Source organism: Euleptes europaea, chromosome 4 (genome assembly GCF_029931775.1).
Source record: "Euleptes europaea isolate rEulEur1 chromosome 4, rEulEur1.hap1, whole genome shotgun sequence".
Classification (NCBI taxonomy): domain Eukaryota; kingdom Metazoa; phylum Chordata; class Lepidosauria; order Squamata; family Sphaerodactylidae; genus Euleptes; species Euleptes europaea.
In genome coordinates this window covers 7,023,050-7,043,187 of record NC_079315.1, presented here as the reverse complement: position 1 = coordinate 7,043,187, position 20,138 = coordinate 7,023,050, and the positions used below count along the sequence as shown (strand labels likewise).

Genomic DNA, 20,138 nt, shown 5'->3' with positions numbered 1-20,138 from the left:
TCCTTATTTTTCTTTTTAATTTTACTCTCAGAACGCTGCCTCCGCCCACAACTTTCCCACCGTTTGCCTAAATCAGCATCTGTGTGCACAGTGTCCTGGCATCAGTGTGTGAAATCTCAAGACAACTGTTTACATCAGTGGTGTCAAACATACGGCCCGTGGGCCGGATGCGGCCCCTTGAGAGCTCTTATCCGGCCCGCGAGCCAGCCAAGGCAGCCACCCCCCTCCAGTCCCGATCTGGGCTGGGGAGGCATGGCCCGGCCCAACCAAGTGACATTTATGTCCTATCCGGCCCTGGTAACAAATGAGTTCGACACCCCTGGTTGACATCTTTCTTTTCTTGTCTTTCTTCAGGAAACTTCTGAGAAGGTTAAGCGATTGAGCACCAAAGAGATGTAAGAAGAGTATGTCTGAAGGCGGGGCATGTTCCCTGCCTCGCCCACCGGTCTTCCTTCAGTGCCGATGATCTCAATATGCAAACGTGTTTAGGATTGATTGCCCAGTCACAGATATTTACATTGTATAGCGATGGGAGGGGGGGACAAAGAAAAGCGAGCTGAAATTTAAAGGAATATCGGGACCCCATATAATGGTCTTTAGGCAGGGGTTCAGGAGCTGAACTGGTCAGGATGAGGGAGGATAACACACTGTTCCACCAGAGGCCTTGGAACTCGGGGGAAATATCGCCATGAACCCATAGCCTTTGAACAAGTCTGTGGGGATTTGTTTGCCAGTAGGGGAGTCCTTCCCAACGAATGGCTCTTGGGATTTTCCCCGACAGTTTATACCGCAATGCCCACAACCACTACCACACCCGCAGGAACTTGGGAAGGAAGTGCCTGTTGCTAAGCACCCATTCTGTGCAATATCGCCAGGCCTCGCGGCCTCCCGTCTTGACATCTGGCCCTTTCTGTTTCTCTGCACACACACATAAACACACACTCGCACAAATACACTCGCCCTTCATTCTCCCCTCCATTTTCGATCCGGACCCTGCTTCGGACAACAACTCTTGTTCACCTCAGCTCCCTGAGGTACTTCCAGCCCCCTGAGGTAGGTCGATCGTTTGGCAAGCAGAGGGGGCTTCCTCTTGATCTCGGACCAGTTTGCCTTTGCTTGCCAAAGGCTGGCCGCCCTCAGCGCGTTGTGGGCTCCAAAGTGACCTCATTTTCTTTTCCCCCTCTCTTTGCAAAGGTGCTACAGTATATTTTCTTATCACACGCACACTGACTCTTTTTTTTTAATTAATGACTTTTAATTGAGCTTTTTTTTGTATCTTGGATTTCATAGATATTGTTTTTATATTTACTGAAAAAAATGCTGTACTTCTGGTTCAGGCTTTGTATTATAGCTACATGTATCCAAAAAAAAGTAAAACCGTGGCAGCGCCTAGAGGAACCAGAGAACTGGAGGCCCTCCCGGGATCTGGTATTTCAGCTCCTTTATTGTAAAGGGCCTGAATAGGGCAAGATGAGGTTTTCAGAACAGGTCCAGGACTTGTCTCTCTCAGCAAAGAGGAGCGGACATGTCCTCTGTTGCTTTCTATCACCCCCCAGGATTTTCTTCTACAAGGAAGGGATTCTTGATCTCAGTTTGGGGGGGGGGGCGGGGAACTGTGGCCTGGTAATTAAATAGAAGGCGTTAGAAATGTTTGGGGGCCAAACACACAAGCAGTTCGCCCCATATCTTTCCGAGGAGATGCTCGTGAAGTAATTTAATTGTTTTCGGAGAGCATCTTTGGACAATACAGCCCTACCTAAATGCAAATGCCTGGGGGGCTTCCGGTTATGGCACTACTGCTCTGATGCCTGAAGGGGAACGTGCCCAGCCGGGATTTTGCATTTCCCATGCAGCGAAAAGGGAATAACTAGACCCCAAGCAGGGTAAGAAGAGAGGCCGTTGCATTCCTCGGCATGAGGTCAGTGTCCGTCCCATGCAATTTAGGAATCCTGACAATAAAATCAGGGGTGTCAGTCTCCTCACTTTGGTATACCAAACATTGAAAGCTTTGTCGTCGTCCTTTTCTTTCTTTTTTAAAAGCTTGTTTGCTTGACGGGAAGCTGGATTGGGGTGGGGCGGGGGGGCTGTGTACAAAAAAGAAACGACACGGCCTCGGAAGCAGGTTCCACTGAACTCAGCAGCGCTCAACGTCTGAGTCAACAGAGTCATGGCAATAGCTACTGAGTTCATTGGGCATTTCCCCACAAGGGAGATGAGATCACAGCTTTAGCGGGAAGAGGGTTTTGGATTCCTGGTTATGGCCTCAGGGACTAAGGGATGGCTAAATGGACGTTAGCCTCTGGAAAAGGCATTTAGTCTCCCTAACTCATGCACACATGTATGCGCAAAGGTGTGTCGCCAGGACTTGTGGAAGTGTTACTCCTTGACAGTGATTCTGGACTTCCTTCCTAGTAAGAGTGCCATCACAATCTAGGCCTTTTTTTAAACACATGAAGGTGCCTTATACAGAATCAGACCCTCGGTCCATCAAAGTCAGTATTGTCTACTCAGACCGGCAGCGGCTGTCCAGGGTCTTTCACATCACCTACGTGCCTGGTCCTTTTAACTGGAGATGCCAGGGATTGAACCTGGGACCTTCTGCATGCCGAGCAGATGCTCTACCACTGAGCCACAGCTGCTCCTTATGGTTGATCCCGTCTGTCTGCCCTTTGGAGGGGGCCAGGCGATGAACCGTATTGGTCGTGTGGTTTGCAGCAACTGATGTATGACATCAGCATGGAGTTCCTCACATGCTGGTGTTTTAAAGTCACACTTGTATTTCTGATTTGCTGTACAGTATCGTTGCCAGGTCCCTCTTTGCCACTGGCGGGAGGTTTTTTTTGGGGCAGAGCCTGAGGAGGGCGGGGTTTGGGGAGGGACTTCAATGCCTTAGAGTCCGATTGCCCAAGTGGCCATTTTCTCCAGGTGGACCAATCTCTGTCTGCCGGAGATCAGTTGTAATAGAGGAGATCTCCAGCTAGTACCTGGAGGTTGGCAACCCAATCGGGCTGGGCCATGCCTCGCCAGCCCAGATCGGGAGCGGGGAAGGGGTTGCTGGCTCGCGGCCAGAAAACAGCTCTCAAGGGGCCGGATCCGGCCCGCAGGCTGTATGCTTGACACCCTTGGTCTAGCACATAACAGCAAGAGACAGGGGACACAGGAATATTGCTACGTTAGGATGCTTTGGGCCACAGTAGCAAAGCAAGGCCACTTGCTTTTCTTTTTTGGTTCAGACTCGGGACTGCCCTTTACAAATCCGTTCCCTTTTGTTTCATGGAAAATTACCAGCACGTCGCCAGTGCCAAGAGCTGTTGAATCCGTTGAATGAATAATGGGTTCAGAGTTCCTGGCGGTTGCTGCGTTGCTTTAGTGGAGCTAATAGGTGCTTCCCCCGCCCCTCCAAATTCCAAGCTCTCTTTGGAATATTTATTGTAGGATCTGCAGAACTCAAGGAGTAGAATATCGACCTTTTAAAAAAAACAAAAGCAGGCTTTAACTTTTGTGAAACCTCAAGGTTTTGACATTTCCATCCAAAACTCAAAAGCCTGAAATGTTAGCATAGTAACCATTCACAGCTATAACAAGCTAACCTAGTGACGTTAAGCAATTTAAACACCTGTCATGACTAAGAAAGGTGCCGGATCTGTTTAAACCTTGGCTGATGCAGCAGATTAATTATAATTCAGCATTTACTGGAGTCTCCCACTGGCATGCCTTTGCTGAAGAAAGGTTATTTTCTCTCCTGTTATGAAATGAATCGTTCTTCCTAATTTTTAATTCCAACCCTTCAAGTGTCAGGGCTGCCAACCAGAGGTTGGGAAACTCTTGGAGACCTGGCAGCTGAGCCCAGGGAGGGCAGGGTTTGGAAAAGGCATAATGCCATAGAATCTGTGAGATATAATGCCATAGAGTCCGCCTTCCAAAGTGGCCACTTTCTCCAGGGGGACTGATCTCTGTAACCTGGAGATGTTGTAATTCCATGCGCCTAGCATCCTCACAACAGCCCTGAGAGGTAGGCTCGGCCTGGTGAGGAGTGATTCCGCCACAGTTTCTAGGTATTTGGCTATTGGTTAACATACGGCTCAGACCATGGTATGATCCCTCCCTTTTCTTAGCAATCTAGATCGGGGGCGGGGAAGGAAGTTCTAGAAGATGAGACTCCTTTCTCATAAGAACATAAGAAAAGCCCTGCTGGATCAGGCCATCAAGTCCAGCAGTCTGTTCGCACAGTGGCCAACCAGGTGCCTCCAGGAAGCTCACAGACAAGACGACGGCAGCAGCACCATCCTGCCTGTGTTCCACATAGGGTTGCCAGCTCTGGGTTGGGGAATACCTGGAGATTTTAGGGGTGGAGCCTGAGGAGGGTGGGGTTTGGGGAGGAGAGGGACTTCAATGCCGTAGAGCCCAATTGCCAAAGCGGACATTTTCTCCAGGTGAATGGATCTGTATCAGCCGGAGATCAGTTGTAATAATGGGAGATCTCCAGCCACCACCTGGAAATTAGCACAGGAGTGACACAACAATGTAGTTACAAAATGCAAAAAGATTCTATTGGAAAAGTTATATATAGTAAGCAACAACAATACAAAAACAATGGGTCTAACAAGATCCTATATCTATAATAGTAAAGTCCAATAGTCACTGATGTATGTATTTTCAAGATAGTTCAGCAGAAGAAATATTGTTTTCCAAAGATGACACGGGGATACGTCCGTTTCAAATTTCTTCAATACAATTCATCAGTCCCCAAACATCACGAAAACTTGATTCATATCATTTTTTACTGCAGTTAAAGATACTGATATGCCTGTATTATTGTATCAATTCCCAATGACAATAACACAGTAGGAGGTTGATGGTTCAAAGTAGTTTGTTTATTAGGCCCAATATACACACCGGGTGAAAATTGCCCAAATGCGCAGGACAATTCACACAAACATCAAAGGAGTGCAAGCACGGATATAATCTTTGGTAATGGGAGGTACAAAAGACGAAATACATGGCGTCAATACATAGAACCAATAATAGACATTTAAGGATTTGAATACCCTATTAGAGATTCGGAGGCGTTACATAGAAATGGTGATCTCATTCTCACTAATGAGCAGTGAAGACCCATATTCCCAGGTGCTTCTCTATTTCATCCTAAATTACTGCAGTTCTTCTTATCTTGGACCCTGGCAGCTGCCAAGGCTAACTAAGAGGGTTCCTAGCTGGTTCTTATCTCTGGAAAACCAGCTTATGCAAGCATACTAAAGCCATCTATGGATTCTTTAATTAGCTTCTAACTAAGGAGCAACAGTGGGCCTCTTATACTTGAGGCCTGTAACCTCTGCAAGTGCTTGGTGTAACTATACAAGCCACCTTTAATATGCTGAGTGTGGCATGTTCATGAGTGCAGATATACTTTATTGAGTACAAAGAATATATTTCAAATCAAAGAATATATTTCCAATACATTTCCCATAGCATATAATGATTTCAGGCATTACAACACAAGATAGTCACCACGTTCCACTTAGGATACGTTCAGTGCAGCATTGAAGAAATTTGAAACGGCCGTATCCCCGTGTCATCTTTGGAAAACAATATTTCTTCTGCTGAACTATCTTGAAAATATATACATCAGTGACTATTGGACTTTACTATTATAGATATAGGATCTTGTTAGACCCATTGTTTTTGCATTGTTGTTGCTGACTATGTGTAACTTTTCCAATAGAATCTTTTTGCATTTCGTAACTATATTGTTGTGTCGCTCCTGTGCTCATTTCCTAACTATATAGTATCAGTACAGTGGTGTCTCTTTTTTCTATTACCACCTGGAAATTGGCAACCCTAGTTCCACATCACCTAACATAATAGGCCTGCTCCTCTGATCCTGGAGAGAATAGGGATGCATCATGACTTGTATCCATTTTGACTAGCGGCCACGGATAGCCCTCTCCTCCACGAGCATGCCCACTCCCCTCTTCAAGCCCTCCAGGTTGGCAGCCATCACCACCTCCTGGGGCAGGGAGTTCCACAACTGGACTATGCATTGTGCGAAGAAAGGCTTCTCCCTGAGAGGCTACTGTTCTCCGTGCAAGGTAGGGGCTGTGCGACTGGAGGGGGGCGCGCCACCCTGTAACACCCCCGCCCCTTTCCCTGCCAAGTGGTTCAGTCCGGATTCCGTGACACGTTCCCCCCGCCGCCTGCCCGGGAAGCTGCATAGGTCGTACGAGGAGTCCTTTGGGGCCGCCCGGGAACCTGCATGCGAGAGAGAGTATTGACAGGGCAGGAGGGCCGCACTGTGCCCTATGCAGGTTCCCGGGCGGGCAAGATGGCGGCGGCAGCTGCATCGGCAGCAGTGCGGGTCCTCGGAGCCGCCCGGGAACCTGTATACGAGCAAGAGTCTTGCCGGGCCGGGAGGGCAGCACTGTGCCCTATGCAGGTTCCCGGGCGGGCAAGACGGCGGCGGGTCCCGGGGGGGCCCGCCCGGGAACCTGCATGCAAACGAGAGACTTGCCGGGGCGCGAGGGCAGGGCTTTCACTTAGGCAGGTTCCGGGGCGGGTCTTCAGGGCTGCCCGGGAACCCGCATACTAGCGAGAGTCTTGCCGGGCCGGGAGGGCCGCACTGTGCCCTATGCAGGTTCCCGGGCGGGCAAGATGGCCGCGGGCCCGCCCGGGAACGTGCATGCGAAGGAGAGACTTGCCGGGCCGGGAGGGCCGAATTCTGCCCTATGCAGGTTCCCGGGCGGGCAAGATGGTGGCGGCAGCTGCATCGGCAGCAGCGCTGGTCCTCGGGGCCGCCCGGGAACCTGTATGCGAGCGAGAATCTTGCCGGGGCAGGAGGGCCTCACTGTGCCCTATGCAGGTTCCGGGGCTGGCAAGATGGCGGCGGGTCCCGGGAACCTGCATGCAAAGGAGAAACTTGCCGGGGCGGGAGAGCCTGGCTTTGCCTTAGGCAGGTTCCGGGGCGAGCAAGATGGCGGCGGCAGCTGCATCGGCAGCAGCGCTGGTCCTCGCGGCCGCCCGGGAACGTGCATGCGAGTGAGAATCTTGCCGGGGCAGAAGAGCCGAACTCTGCCCTATGCAGGTTCCCGGGCGGGCAAGATGGCGGCGGGTCCCGGGGGGGCCGCCCGGGAACTTGCATGCGGGCAAAAGACTTGCCGGGCCGGGAGGGCCGCACTGTGCCCTATGCACGTTCCCGGGCGGGCAAGATGGCGGCAGGCCCGCCCGGGAACGCGCATGCGAGGGAGAGACTTGCCGGGGCGGGAGGGCCGGGCTTTGCCTCAGGCAGGTTCCGGGGCGGGGCTGCGTGGCGGGCAAGATGGCGGCGGCGCCGGGGCAGGTGGCGGAGGAGGTGGAGGAGGAGGCGGCGGAGGCGGCGGCCTCTCCGTCGCGTCGCCTGGCGGTGCCCCGCGCGTGGCTGTCTGCGTCGGGCGGGCTGCCGGCGGGGCTGGGGCGGCGTTTCCCTGCGCTGGAGGCGCTGGACGTGAGCGGCACGGGGCTGTCTGCGCTGGGGCCCGAGGTGCTGGGCCTGGGCCGCCTCCACACGCTGCTGGCCAAGAACAACGGGCTGGGCGGCGAGGGCGCGCTGCCCAAGGGCCTGGCCGCCTCCGCCCTGGCGCGCTCGCTCCGCGTCCTCAACCTCAGCGGCAACCGCTTCGCCCGCCTGCCCGACGCCCTCCTCGCCCTGCGCGGCCTGCGCAGCCTCAGCCTGGGCGGCAACCGCCTCGCCGCCATCCCCGCCGCCATCCAGCAGCTCCGCAGGTGAGCCGCCGCGGGGGGGGGCGGGGGGCCGGGGGGGCGGGGTCGCCGGCCTCCAGGTGGGGCCTGCGGGGATCTCCCGGGGGGGGGGGGCAGCGGAGATCCACGGGTTTTGCAATTTGTAATAATCTCTTTTCCTTTCTGTAAATGTGTCGAAATGTATTAGGACAGCAAGGTAGGCTTCCCCTGGCGATGGAAGAGCCACTGGTTTTGCAATTTGTAACAACCTCTTTTCCTTTGTGTAAGTGTACTGAAATGTATTAGGACAGCAAGGGAATAGCTTGTTGCTGGGCAGGGTATCTCTGTGTGCTAGTAATTGGGGCAAGAGTCACGGAGGCTTACAGTGAACCCTAACAAGAAGTGGGTGGAACTGTTACTATCCTGCCGCCTCTCTGTCTGTATTACAATCAGATATGCCCTGAATGTTGATGGCTGTCCTATCTTGAATTTGGATAAATATCCCTTCCTCAGTAGGATCAGGACTCAGAGATTTCTGCCCATTAGGGCCTCTGGGTCGCAGCTGCCAGAATAAACTGTTTTCTTGAAATAACGGTTCGGGTCTCTATTTCCCCCACAAACCCCTGTTTACCGCTACACAACTGATCTCCAGGTGAGACAGGTCGCTTGCAATTGAGCGGTCCCCTCTGCAGGTGAGGGGCGGGGGGAGGAAATCTGATTTTGATAATTCCAGGGGTGCCGTAAAGGATCTCCCGGGATTGCAACTGATGTCCAAGCGACAGATAAGTTCCCTCTGCAGGAAATGGCTGGTTTGGAAGGCAAACTGGTTTTGCTCAATCCAGGGGTGCCTTAAAGCGGGGTTGCCAGCCTCCAGGTGGGGCCTGGGGGATCTCCCGGGATTGCAACTGATCTCCAAGTTCCTTCTGGAGGAAATGGCTGGTTTGGAAGGCAAATTCTGGTATTGCTCAATCCTGGGGTGGGGGGTGGGGGCGGGCCTTAAAGTGGGGTTGCCAGCCTACTGGTGGGGCAAGGGATCTCATGAAGCTGCCTTATACTGAATCACACCCTTGAGGGTCCATCCAAGTCAGTATTGTCTACTCAGACCGGCAGCGGCTCTCCAGGGTCTCAGTGTCAGCCCTTGGCCCACAGAACCAGAAATCACCACAAAGTCATATAGAGTCCAAACAGATGGCTTTTACTGGTCAAATAGGCATACAGTGCAAACGAATAAAATGACAGCTATGAGAGACTCACTAGCTGGGAGATATTATAAGGCAGGAAAGGCGGGAGATTACACGCATAGGCTGAATACAGTTTCCCAGGAGCTGAGTTCCCAGGCCTAGGTATGCGACCTTGGGGGGCAGACAATACAGCGCAGAGACAGAGGCAATAACGAAACCGAGATAGCAGCCTGACATTCTGCTCCCCTTAAGGCCCCCTCCCAGTTCGCAAGGGGGCTGGCCTATCCGGGTAAGCAATGTGAAAGGCGTCGACGAGGTCGGGGGCGGAGACATCCCGTGCGCGCACCCATTCGTCATAGGCAGGGGGGAAATGTTTCCAACGGACTAAATATTGCAGGTTGCCATGGTGAACACGGGAGTCAAGGATCTTGGAGACTTCGAAGTGTTCCTCCCCCCCCACCATGATGGGTTGCGCAGGAGGTGGGTCCGGATGCCACTGTGGAGAAGCAACATGGGGTTTGAGGAGGCTAATGTGGAAGACAGGATGCACACGCCTCAAGGATTTGGGGAGAGCCAGTTCCACCGTGACAGGGTTTATGACCCGGGTGATGGGGAAAGGGCCAATGAATTTAGCACTGAGCTTATGGCACGGTTGGGTGGAACGGAGATTTTTGGTGGAAAGGTAAACCAAAGCACCCACTTGCAGATCACCCCCGGGGGAGCGATGTTTGTCAGCTTGCGCTTTGTATTTACGTTTGGCCTGGTCGAGGTTGCTAACGAGCCAGGGCCAAGTGGTACGGAGGGCGTGTGCCCAGGAGGCAATGTCGGGGTTCCCCTCCCCCTCCACATCATCTGCAGGAGCGATGGGACTGAAATCTTGCCCATACACAGCAAAAAATGGGCTAAAACCTGTGGATTGATGCATGGCATTATTGTAGGCATATTCTGCTAAAGGTAACAGTTCCACCCAGTTATCCTGGTGGTAGTTAACATAACAGCGTAAATAACATTCAAGTACAGCATTGACACGTTCAGTTTGACCATCAGTTTGAGGATGGTATGCACTAGACAACCCTTGTTCCACTCCCACCAACTTGAGGAAAGCTTTCCAAAACTTAGAAACGAAACCACTTCCGCGGTCACAAATTATCTTACGCGGAAACGAATGTAAACGAAAGATATGCGTCACGAAGAGGCGGGCCAGTTTCTGAGCAGAGGGGATCCCTGCGCATGGAATCAAATGTATTTGCTTAGAAAACAAATCAGTAACAACCCACAACACAGTTTTACCCCCACTGAGAGGGAGATCAGTCATGAAGTCCATAGCAATCACTTCCCAAGGTTTGCTGGGCGTTTCAAGAGGTTGTAGCAGTCCCGGGGGTTTGCCCTGCGATCGTTTCGCAGCGGCACAAACGGGACAGCTGCGGATGAAGGAGTCAATGTCGGAACGCATTCCCCCCCACCAGAACTGTCTGCGCAATAAGTGAAGGGTTTTCAGAAACCCAAAGTGCCCAGCTGTTTTGGCTCCATGGGCTAAATGTAAAACGTCCTTCCGGAGAGCCTTGGGGACATACAATTTCGAGTCCTTGTACCAGGATCCTCCTTGTTCCAAAACACCAGGAGGTAGGGTATGAGCGGAACGTTCTAAAAGGCACTGGTCCCGAAGGACAGTTAAAAAGGACTCGGAGATGGGGATTTTGGAGGGGGCCCCCCCGTCGGCCGTGGAGCTCTTAGAAACAGTTATGGGGCTAGTGCTTACGTGCGGCGGCGCGCAGACTGCAGGCGGCTGGGCGGTCGGAGGGGTAGGAAGGGCGGGAACTCCGGTTTGTTGCGGTGGCGGCTGGGCAGCCGGTTGGGCTGGCGGAGCTTGTAAGTTGGGTAAGGTGTGCTGATGCTGGGATCGAGTTTGCACAGCCAGCATAGGTAGGGCCCCACGTTGCATAGGGGTGAACAGAGAGTTGGTGGGTCTCTCGAGTTTTACCGGATATTGTGGTAAACGGGAGAGGGCATCCGCGAGAACGTTCTGCTTCCCAGGGACGTGCTTCAGGGTGAAACGGAACTGAGCAAAGAACTCCGCCCACCGTTGTTGTTTCGCCGATAGCTTATGGGACCCCGTGAGGGCAGCTAGATTTTTGTGATCGGTCCAAACCTCAAAGGGGACTTTAGACCCTTCCAAGAATTGTCGCCATAGAGTCAGTGCATGATGAACTGCTGAGGCCTCTTTCTCCCAGATGGGCCAGTTTAATTGAGCGTGCGCAAAAATTTTTGAAAAGTAAGCGCAAGGGTGAAGAAGACCATCCGGTCCTTGCTGGAGGAGAGCCCCTCCCATGGCTACATCGGAAGCATCGACTTGCACAATGAACATTTGATTTGGGTCTGGGTGCTGTAGCACCGGCTCCGAAGTGAAGAGGCGTTTGAGGGCCAGAAAGGCGGCTTGGCATTGCTCAGTCCATAGGATTTTTGCGGAGGGCAAGGCAGCCGAGCTTACTTTTCCCTTAGTTTTCAGTAGGTCCGTAATGGGTAGAGCCACCTGGGCGAAGTTAGGGATGAATCCTCGATAGAAGTTTGCAAATCCCAGAAATTGCTGTACTTGCTTACGGTTGGTGGGGGGAGTCCAATCGAGGACGGCTTGGACTTTGGCGGGGTCCATGCGAAGACCTTGGTGGGAGATGATGTATCCCAAAAACGTGAGTTTGCTTTGGTGAAATTCGCACTTAGCTAGTTTTGCGAAAAGTTGATGGTTACGCAGGCGTTGCAGAACTTCCCTGACCAGAGCCACATGCTCGTCCATAGTTTTCGAATAAATGAGAATGTCATCTAAGTAGACCACCACCCCACGATATAGAAGGTCATGTAGGATTTCATTGATGAGTTGCATGAAGACCCCCGGGGCCCCTTTTAATCCGAACGGCATCACAAGGAATTCATACATTCCGAAACAGCTAGAGAAGGCAGTGAGGTGCTCATCCCCTTCGCGGATACGGACTCGGTAGTAAGCTTCCACCAAGTCTAATTTAGAGAACACACGGCCTTCCTGTAATTGTCCCAAAATATCTGATATTAATGGGATAGGATAGGCGTTGGTCTGGGTAACCGCATTGAGCTTTCTGAAGTCAATGCACAGGCGAAGGTCGCCCTCTTTTTTCCGGACGAAAAACGCGGGGGCCGAGTTTGGGGCATTCGAAGGGCGAATGAACCCTCTGGCGAGGTTTTTGTCCAAAAAGTCCCGGAGGACAGTGCGCTCGGAAGCGCTCATAGGGTAAATCTTACTCTTGGTCAATGTGCAGTCCTTTACCACTTCAATCGCACAGTCTGAGGCCCGGTGGGGGGGTAAGGCATCACATTCCCTAAGGTCGAAGACATCTTCAAAGTCCCGGTATACAGCGGGTAGAGCCGGTGGTGTTGGGGCGGTAGAGGTTAATGCTGGAACGGGCGGATATAGCAGAGCAAAGTTTTGCCGATGCTGGTCGCAGGTGGGACTAGCGAAGGAGATAGTGTTTGTTTCCCAATCAATACTGGGACTATGTCCTTTAATCCAGTTAATTCCCAAGACCACGTCAAATCGGATAGGGGCTATAGTGAAGTCTATATGTTCCCAGTGGGAACCAATTCCCATTGCCACCCCTATGGTGCGGTGATCAACTGGACCCCCCTGGAAATGGCTTCCGTCCATTTGGGCAAATTGGACGGGGGCGGGTAAAGCCTCAGAGTCGGCTCTGAGTGCAGCAAAAGTGGTTTCGCTTATGAGAGTGCGACAGCAACCGGAGTCAATTAGTGCTTTGACGGAGATTTGTGGGCCACCGTTAAGTTGTTGTAAAACTGCATCCACGTAGACGGTGGAGTCCACTTCTTTGATTTTGGTAGGAGCATTCGGTTTGATAGGAAGATCCTGAGAGGTCTGTGGAGACGCTCCATTCACCACAGACCGGAGCCGTTTTTTGACAAGTCGAGGGGAGATTCCAGGTTTAAGGCTGGAGAAATCCAAGGATTTTCCTCATCCGAAGAGGGAAAGTTGTCCCCCAATGGGGCACTTGTAATCCGAGACCCGGCGGGGTCGTTGGTAGTAGGCAGGGAGGCTGGGTCCCCGGCATGGAGTGCAGAGGGTGTGGGTCTTCCCGGAGCTGCGCTGCGGGTGGCCGCGGTGCCTCTGCGTGGTGGACGACCTCGGGCGCGGGTTGTCGTGCTGGGACGAAATAATTCCTGGCGGCGCGGGCAAACGGCTGCAAAGTGGCCCATTTCTCCGCAAGTAAGACAGGCACCCCTCTGAAATCGGGCTTCACGTTCCTGGGGCGGACGTGGGGGATTTCGTGGGATGAGCAGTGGTGCCTTGGGTTGAGGCTTTTGGGTGCCTTTTTCCTTGTGCTTTTGACGGACGAGAGAAATAAAGCGTCGGCGGCTTTCCACTTCCTCGGCTAATAGGATCCAGTCTTCGAGGGTATCGGGATCGCCCCGCATGTAAGACCAGTTCAGAATGTCAGGATGCAAGGCTTCCCTGAAATGATGGATCAGGGTGGTCTCGGGCCAACCTACAATTTTACTTGCCAGTCGTTGAAATTCATCGGCAAATTCTCGTACTGTAGCAGAGCCTTGTTTTAATTGTAAGAGTTCCGTTTTGGCTCTTTCCCCCAGGAAGGGGTCCTCAAACCTTCTTCTCAGGGCAGTCATGAAGTTGTTGAGGGAACGAATAGCACGAGAGCGGGTGTCAAACTGGAGGACCATCCAGTCAGCCGCTTTACCTGTCAGAAGGGAAGCTACGTAACGCACCCGGCTGTCTTCCGTGGGGAAAAGTTGTCCTTGTTCTCGCATATAACTGTCCACTTGATGCAAGAAACAAGGCAAAGTCTCGAGAGATCCGTCATACGTAGTTCTCAATTTGAGTTGCTTCCAAGGGCCGGGCGCAGGTTGACCCGGTTGCACGGGTGGTCCGGGCGGAGGGACAACAGGAGCTCCAGGAGGCAAGGGTGGAGCAGGCACATTAGCGGGTGGTTGCACGGGTGGTCCGGGCGGAGGAGCAACAGGAGCTCCAGGAGGCAAGGGTGGAGCAGGCACATTAGCGGGTGGCTGTACGGGTACCCCCTGACCCGGTATCGGAACGGGCTGTCTCTGAGCTATCAGGGTTTGTTGTAATTGCCTGTTCTCCTGAAGCATACGTTCCATTACTTCCTGGAGTTGATCAACACGGTCGGAGAGCTCCCGATTCTGGGCTCGTAAGAGATGAACCTCCTCACTTGGGCCACCAGTAAGATGAGGCTTACTGGTCCGGAAGCTTGTGGCCCATTGAGAGCTATCCCCATATAAATCCTCGTCTTCAGACTCTCCTGAGTCTCGACGTCGGTCAGCCAAACGGCGTGCGCGTTGGGTCGCGCGCGACGGGACAAACGCCGGGGAAAAGGACAGACCTGATAGCCCTAGTACATTGCCCTTAGGGCGCGTGTCCACGTTCGCCTGATTCCTAATCCTTGCTGCAGCCGCCCTGGCTGCTTCCGCAGCCTCTCTCTCTCTTGCGACCTTAGCCGCTTCGGCGGCTTGCTGATCCGCAAGAACTTTGGCGTTCTCAAGTCTCAGGGCAGTCTCTGCCGTAATGCGCGGCAAAAGTTCTGTCTCCAGGAGTGAGAGTATGGGGTCGGGTTCCCCGCCTAGCAGAGGTTGTACTCGAACCGCCAGTGCGGGTGCCTCGGCTCCAAAGGTCGAGGTCAAAACTTGAGCCAAGGTGGCTACCGGGGTGTCCTTTGTACATTCCACAAGGAGAAGAGCGGTGCTAATAGCGACTCGCTTGGCCTCAGCCTGACAGCTGGCTGCATCCGGGATCAGGGAAAAACCCTCCGGTGGGGCTCCCGCCATGGTAGAAAGAGTTTCTCGAGAAATAAGATTATCCAAAAGTCCAGTTAATATTTGTAAATCCTCAGTCGCCAATCGGGCATCGTCCAGTAATTGATCCAAGTCCTGAAGATCTAAACGAGCATCAGTATCCTCCGACGTTAACATCCAGAGACGTCCTGCAAGAGATTGCCACTGTTCCTGTACCAGTCCCCTCAAGCGGCAAACCTCTCGGGTCGTCCGGAAAAGTTCAGCGATTACGTCTTGTAACAGAGTAGGATCCTCAGAGAAGGGCTCCAGGGTAGTAGATCACCTGGAGAGCTGCACAGCTCCCATCCAAGTGGCAGGCGAACCCCCCTGGGCTCCAGCCTGGCTAGTAGAATGGTGAAGAGGGATAGCTGTCATAATGTCAGCCCTTGGCCCACAGAACCAGAAATCACCACAAAGTCATATAGAGTCCAAACAGATGGCTTTTACTGGTCAAATAGGCATACAGTGCAAACGAATAAAATGACAGCTATGAGAGACTCACTAGCTGGGAGATATTATAAGGCAGGAAAGGCGGGAGATTACACGCATAGGCTGAATACAGTTTCCCAGGAGCTGAGTTCCCAGGCCTAGGTATGCGACCTTGGGGGGCAGACAATACAGCGCAGAGACAGAGGCAATAACGAAACCGAGATAGCAGCCTGACACTCAGGTAGAGATCTTTCACATCACCTCCTTGCCTGGTCCCTAATTGGAGATGCCGGGGATTGATTTATTTCCCGGGATTGCAACTGATCTCCAAGTGACAGATCTGATCAGTTCCCTCTACAGAAAATGCCTGATTCGGGAGGCAAACTCTGATATTGCTCAATCCAGGGGTTCGGGTCTTAAAATGGGGTTGCCAACCTGCAGGGGGGCCTGGGGATCTCCCGGGATTGCAACTGATCTCCAGGTGACAGATCGCTTGCAACTGATCTGTTCCCTCTGCTGAAAATGCCTGATTTGGGAGGCAAACTCTGATATTGCTCAATCCAGTGGTGCCTTAAAGTAGGGTTGACGGCCTCCAAGTCACTACATCCTGGGCCAGGGAGTTTCACAATTGTTGTGTGAATAAAGACTTCATTTTATCTGTTTTGAAACTCTCACCCTCCGGCTTCAGCAGATGACCCTGAGTTCTAGTCTTATGGGAGAGGGAGAAAAACTTCTCCCTGTCCACTCTCTCCATACCATGCATGATTTTATAGAGCTCTTATCATATCTCCCCTTAACCGCCTTCTTTCCAAGCTAAACAGCCCTAAGCAAATATAGATTATGCTAATACCTGTTTGCGTCTTCCTGCCGGGGGGGGGTGTCTTTGGGGAGAGCATGATTTCCGCTGTGAACCACCTGGTTGTGTAACGCTGGGAGAAACTGAAGCTAACTAAGAGAACATTATCACTTTTTTTTTTTCAGTTTAGAGTTTTTGTACCTCGGAGGGAATTTCATTACTTCGATCCCACCGGAGCTGGCGAACCTGCCTTCGCTAAGTTATCTAGTGCTGTGTGATAACAAGATTCAGAGCATTCCCCCTCAGCTGGCCCAGTGAGTATCTCTGACCCTTTAATTGTTTTGAGTCTTGGTCCGTTGTGGATACATAACTGCTTTTGAACTTGGCAGCACCCTTCTCGAGAGGGTATTTGTGTACAGGAAGAAATATGTGTGCCGTGCCTATATTGTCTTATGCGAGTCATCTTGTGGTGTGTGCTGGGCAGCTGTGACAGACAGCAACCTACAGTGTGTGCACCCCGTTTTAATTCACAGCAAATCTTGCCATCTCTATATGCCTGCCTGCGATTTGCATGTTCTTTCTGTGCAGAAGCGTTATCTGTGTAGAAGATCAATATCCCTAAGTGAGTAATCTTTATCTGGATGGGTTGAGAGCAGGTTCTTGCATGCCTGTTTCTTTCTGGATGTTTGCAACATAAATTCCAATGTCCATGAGGCTTGGATGTACTCCGCGGTGACCCTTTAGTTATTTGGCCAGCGTGGTGTAGTGGTTAAGAGCAGTGGTTTGGAGCAGTGGATTCTGATCTGGAGAACCAGGTTTGATTCCCCACTCCTCCACATGAAGCCAGCTGGGTGACCTTGGGCTACTCACATTCTCTCAGCCCCACCTACCTCACAGGGTGTCTGTTGTGGGGAGGGGAAGGGAAGGTGATTGTAAGCCGGTTTGATTCTTACGTGGTAGAGAAAGTCGGCATATAAAAACCAACTCTTCTTCTACTACTCATTCTCACAAACTGACGCTCCTCGTCTTGGCTCCAAGGTGGAAGTTTGCCAGGAATTCCAACGCTGCTGAGATTTGTGCCTCTTTCTCAACTCCCGCCCTTCTCAGATCTTTGGAACAGATTGGAAAGAGGAGAGGATTTGATGGGGATCTAGATGTGAAGAAATTCCTCTCTCCACCTTGAGTCGGAGTCTTCCTTGCAGCAGAACGTGCAGCCCTGAAGCCAGACCGCCAGCCCCTGCGGCCTTGGCGTCTCGAATCTAGCCTTAATGGCTGGCTTAAATGCCAAATGGGTGCCGCTTTAAGGCGCAAGGACGTTATGGGGCTTGAGAAGGGCCAGGCTGCCAGGTATGCAGGAGGAAGGAGAGGTGAGCTATTTGTGTCCCACTGTATAGGGCCCGTGAAGTATTTCCCTTGCACAGAGAAACACGGTCCGGGGGGAAACACCCCCCCCCCCAACACAGTCCACCGAATACCTGTTATTAGCACCAACCTAGTGAAATACAGCAACATGCAATCTTTGAGTTCTCCAGAACTTTTCTTCAGGTTGGATGTCACAACGGCCATTTACGCACGGGAGGTTTTGCCTTGGGTTTGCTGCTCTCTAGATGCACGTTTCCCCCATCCAGATTCTCAGAACTCCTCAGGGGAGGGGGTATTTTCGAGTTTTGAGAATTTGGTTTGGGGAAAATGTACATCTGGAGAGCAGCAAATCCAAGGCAAAACCTCCCATGCGTGAATGGCCAAAATCTTTTATTTCAACGGAAGAAACTTCAGAACATGACATCAGATCCTGGGGTAGTCTGTGCTGTCCTTTTCCGTCAGGTTCAGAAGATAGTGCAAAAACATCAGAGGGTGTTAAGATTGGCTCCCTACGGTTTTTCTTTGGGAGCCCGAGGGTTTGAGAGCATTCGAAATCTGGCACAGTCTGCCTCGTCTTACCCTTTTCTCCACCTTGGCTTCCAGGCTGCCTTCCCTGCGTTCTCTTAGCCTCCATAACAACCTGTTGACCTACCTTCCTCGGGAGATCCTCAATCTCGTTCACCTCGAAGAACTGAGCTTGCGTGGGAACCCGTTGGTGGTGCGGTTCGTCCGCGACTTGACGTACAACCCTCCCAGCCTCCGGGAGCTGGCTGGCCGCACTGTTAAGACCCGCAACATTTCCTACACGCCCGCCGATCTTCCCGAGAACCTCCTCCGGTACTTGGATCTGGCCAGCAATTGCCCTAACCCCAAATGTGGAGGTGAGTTCTGCAGTATGCCTTACCTAAGAACATAAGAAGAGCCCTACAGGATCAGACCAGTGGTCCAGCTGGTTCCAGCATCCTGTCTCACACAGTGGCCAACTAATTCCTCTGGAGAGCCAACAACAGGGCACGGAGGCCGAGACCTTCCCGTGATTTTCCTCCTGGCACCTGTATTCAGAGGATTACTGCCTTTGAACATGGGGGTTCCTTTAGACACCATGGCTAGTGGCCACTGATAGACTTGTGCTCCATGAATCTCTCCTCCATGAACATGTCCACTCCCACCTTACAACATTCCAAGTTGGCGGTCATTACCACATCCTGGGGCAGGGAGTTCCACAATTTAACTATTGTATAAACCTTTAAAAAAATCTATTTTCTGTCTAGCCACGACCAACCAGCAGCTTTCCTCTTCCTCTCTCCTTAAAAAGGCTCCCTAATCTTAAAAGGCCTGACCTGGATGGCCCAGGTTTAGCCCAATCTCATCAGATCTCGGAAACGAAGCAGGGTTGGCCCTTGTTAGTATTTGGATGGGGGAACCAAGGGATTTCAGGGTCTCTACACAGAGGCAGGCAATGGCAAACCACCTCTGGACATCTCTTGTCCTGACCTGGATGGGCCAGGCTAGCCTGATCTCATCAGATCTCAGAAGCTAAGCAGGGTTAGTACTTGGATAGGAGTCCAGCAAAGAAATCCAGGGTTGTTGCACAGAGGCAGACAATGTCAAGCCGCCTCTGTTAGTCCCTTGCCTTGAAAACCCTTCAGGGTTGGCATAAGTCAACCGCAACTTGATGGCAGTGTCCACCACAAATTTAAAAGTCAGTAAGCACGGGTCCTCTAATTTGGCCCAGCTTTAAGATAGCCAAGGAAGACTAGTGGTCTAAGATGGGTGACATACCTTTTAAGTGGGAGAGAAAGTTGGCATATAAAACTAACTCTTCCTCCTCCTCCTCCTCCTCCTCCTCTGCCTCTTCTTAGGGGAGGGGCTGTGGCTCAGTAGTAGAGCATCTGTTTGGCATGCAGGATGTCCCAGGTTCAATTGCCGGTATCTCCTATTAAAGGGACTAGGCAAGTAAGGGATGCAAAAGACCTCTCTGCCTGAGACCCTGGAGAGCCACTGCTGGTCTGAGTAGACAATACTGACTTTGGTGGACCAAGAGTCTGATTCAGTATAAGGCGGCTTCATGTGTTCTCCCTCCTCCTCCTCTTCCTCCTCCTCCTCTTCTTCTTTTTCCACCTCTTCTTCCTCCTCCTCTTCCTGCTGATACAGGCTGTGTGAGAACTGTGCAGAAAGATCTCGCAGAACGTAGCTGACCGATTCGAAATGCCTTATGCGCATTTTCACTATCGACCCGAAATGACCTTTTTCGTTCCTTCCCCAAGGCGTCTACTTCGACAGCTGCGTCCGACAGATCAAGTTCGTCGACTTCTGCGGGAAGTACCGCCTCCCGCTGATGCACTACCTGTGTTCCCCGGAGTGCTCCTCCCCCTACAGCTCCGCCTCCCAGAGCTCCACTTCCCAAAGCGAGTCCGACTCGGAAGACGAAGCCATCGTCGCCGCACGCCTCATGCAGAAGGTTCTGCTGGGGTGAAAGGGGACGGGAGGAGCCCGGAAGGGGACGGTGCGCTTTTGAGAAGAGGAGCTGTGTGGGACAGCGGTGTCGGGAAGACCTTCTCCGAGGAGCACCGCAGCCCCTCGAGTCCACCTGCCCACCCTTTCGTCGCTTGTGGAAAGGGTATCTCGGCAGATGCTGAACTGGTTCCGTCGATATGCTCCTGAGGATGCTCGAGTCATTGTCTTCTTTTTTGGGGTGGGGTGAAGAGGGGAGCCGGCACGGGAACCATCTGCTTTACACGAATGGGCGTTCATCGTGGGGCAGGAGAGATTGACAGCCTTGTTGAAAGGGCGCTTCTAAGCCCTTCACTACT

The 20,138-nt window shown here is 52.3% G+C and overlaps 2 protein-coding genes across 2 annotated transcripts in view; both read left to right on the top strand.

Annotated features, from left to right (window-relative positions):
- The window catches only part of FSTL1 (follistatin like 1), a 31,272-nt gene extending 30,725 nt beyond the window's left edge, over nt 1-547 (top strand). Inside the window, exon 11 of the mRNA XM_056848368.1 lies at nt 355-547. Coding sequence (XP_056704346.1) covers nt 355-399 — 45 coding nt within the window. The 3' untranslated portion in view covers nt 400-547. The remainder of the gene's footprint in view (nt 1-354) is intronic.
- A 6,101-nt stretch (nt 548-6,648) lies between these two features.
- LRRC58 (leucine rich repeat containing 58) lies at nt 6,649-19,819 on the top strand. Its single transcript, XM_056848367.1, has 5 exons — nt 6,649-7,197; nt 7,283-7,755; nt 16,149-16,277; nt 17,929-18,206; nt 19,593-19,819. Exons 1-5 carry the CDS (start codon nt 6,649-6,651, stop codon nt 19,799-19,801), a joined length of 1,638 nt encoding a protein of 545 aa, XP_056704345.1. The 3' UTR covers nt 19,802-19,819.
- Nucleotides 19,820-20,138: the final 319 nt, after the last annotated feature.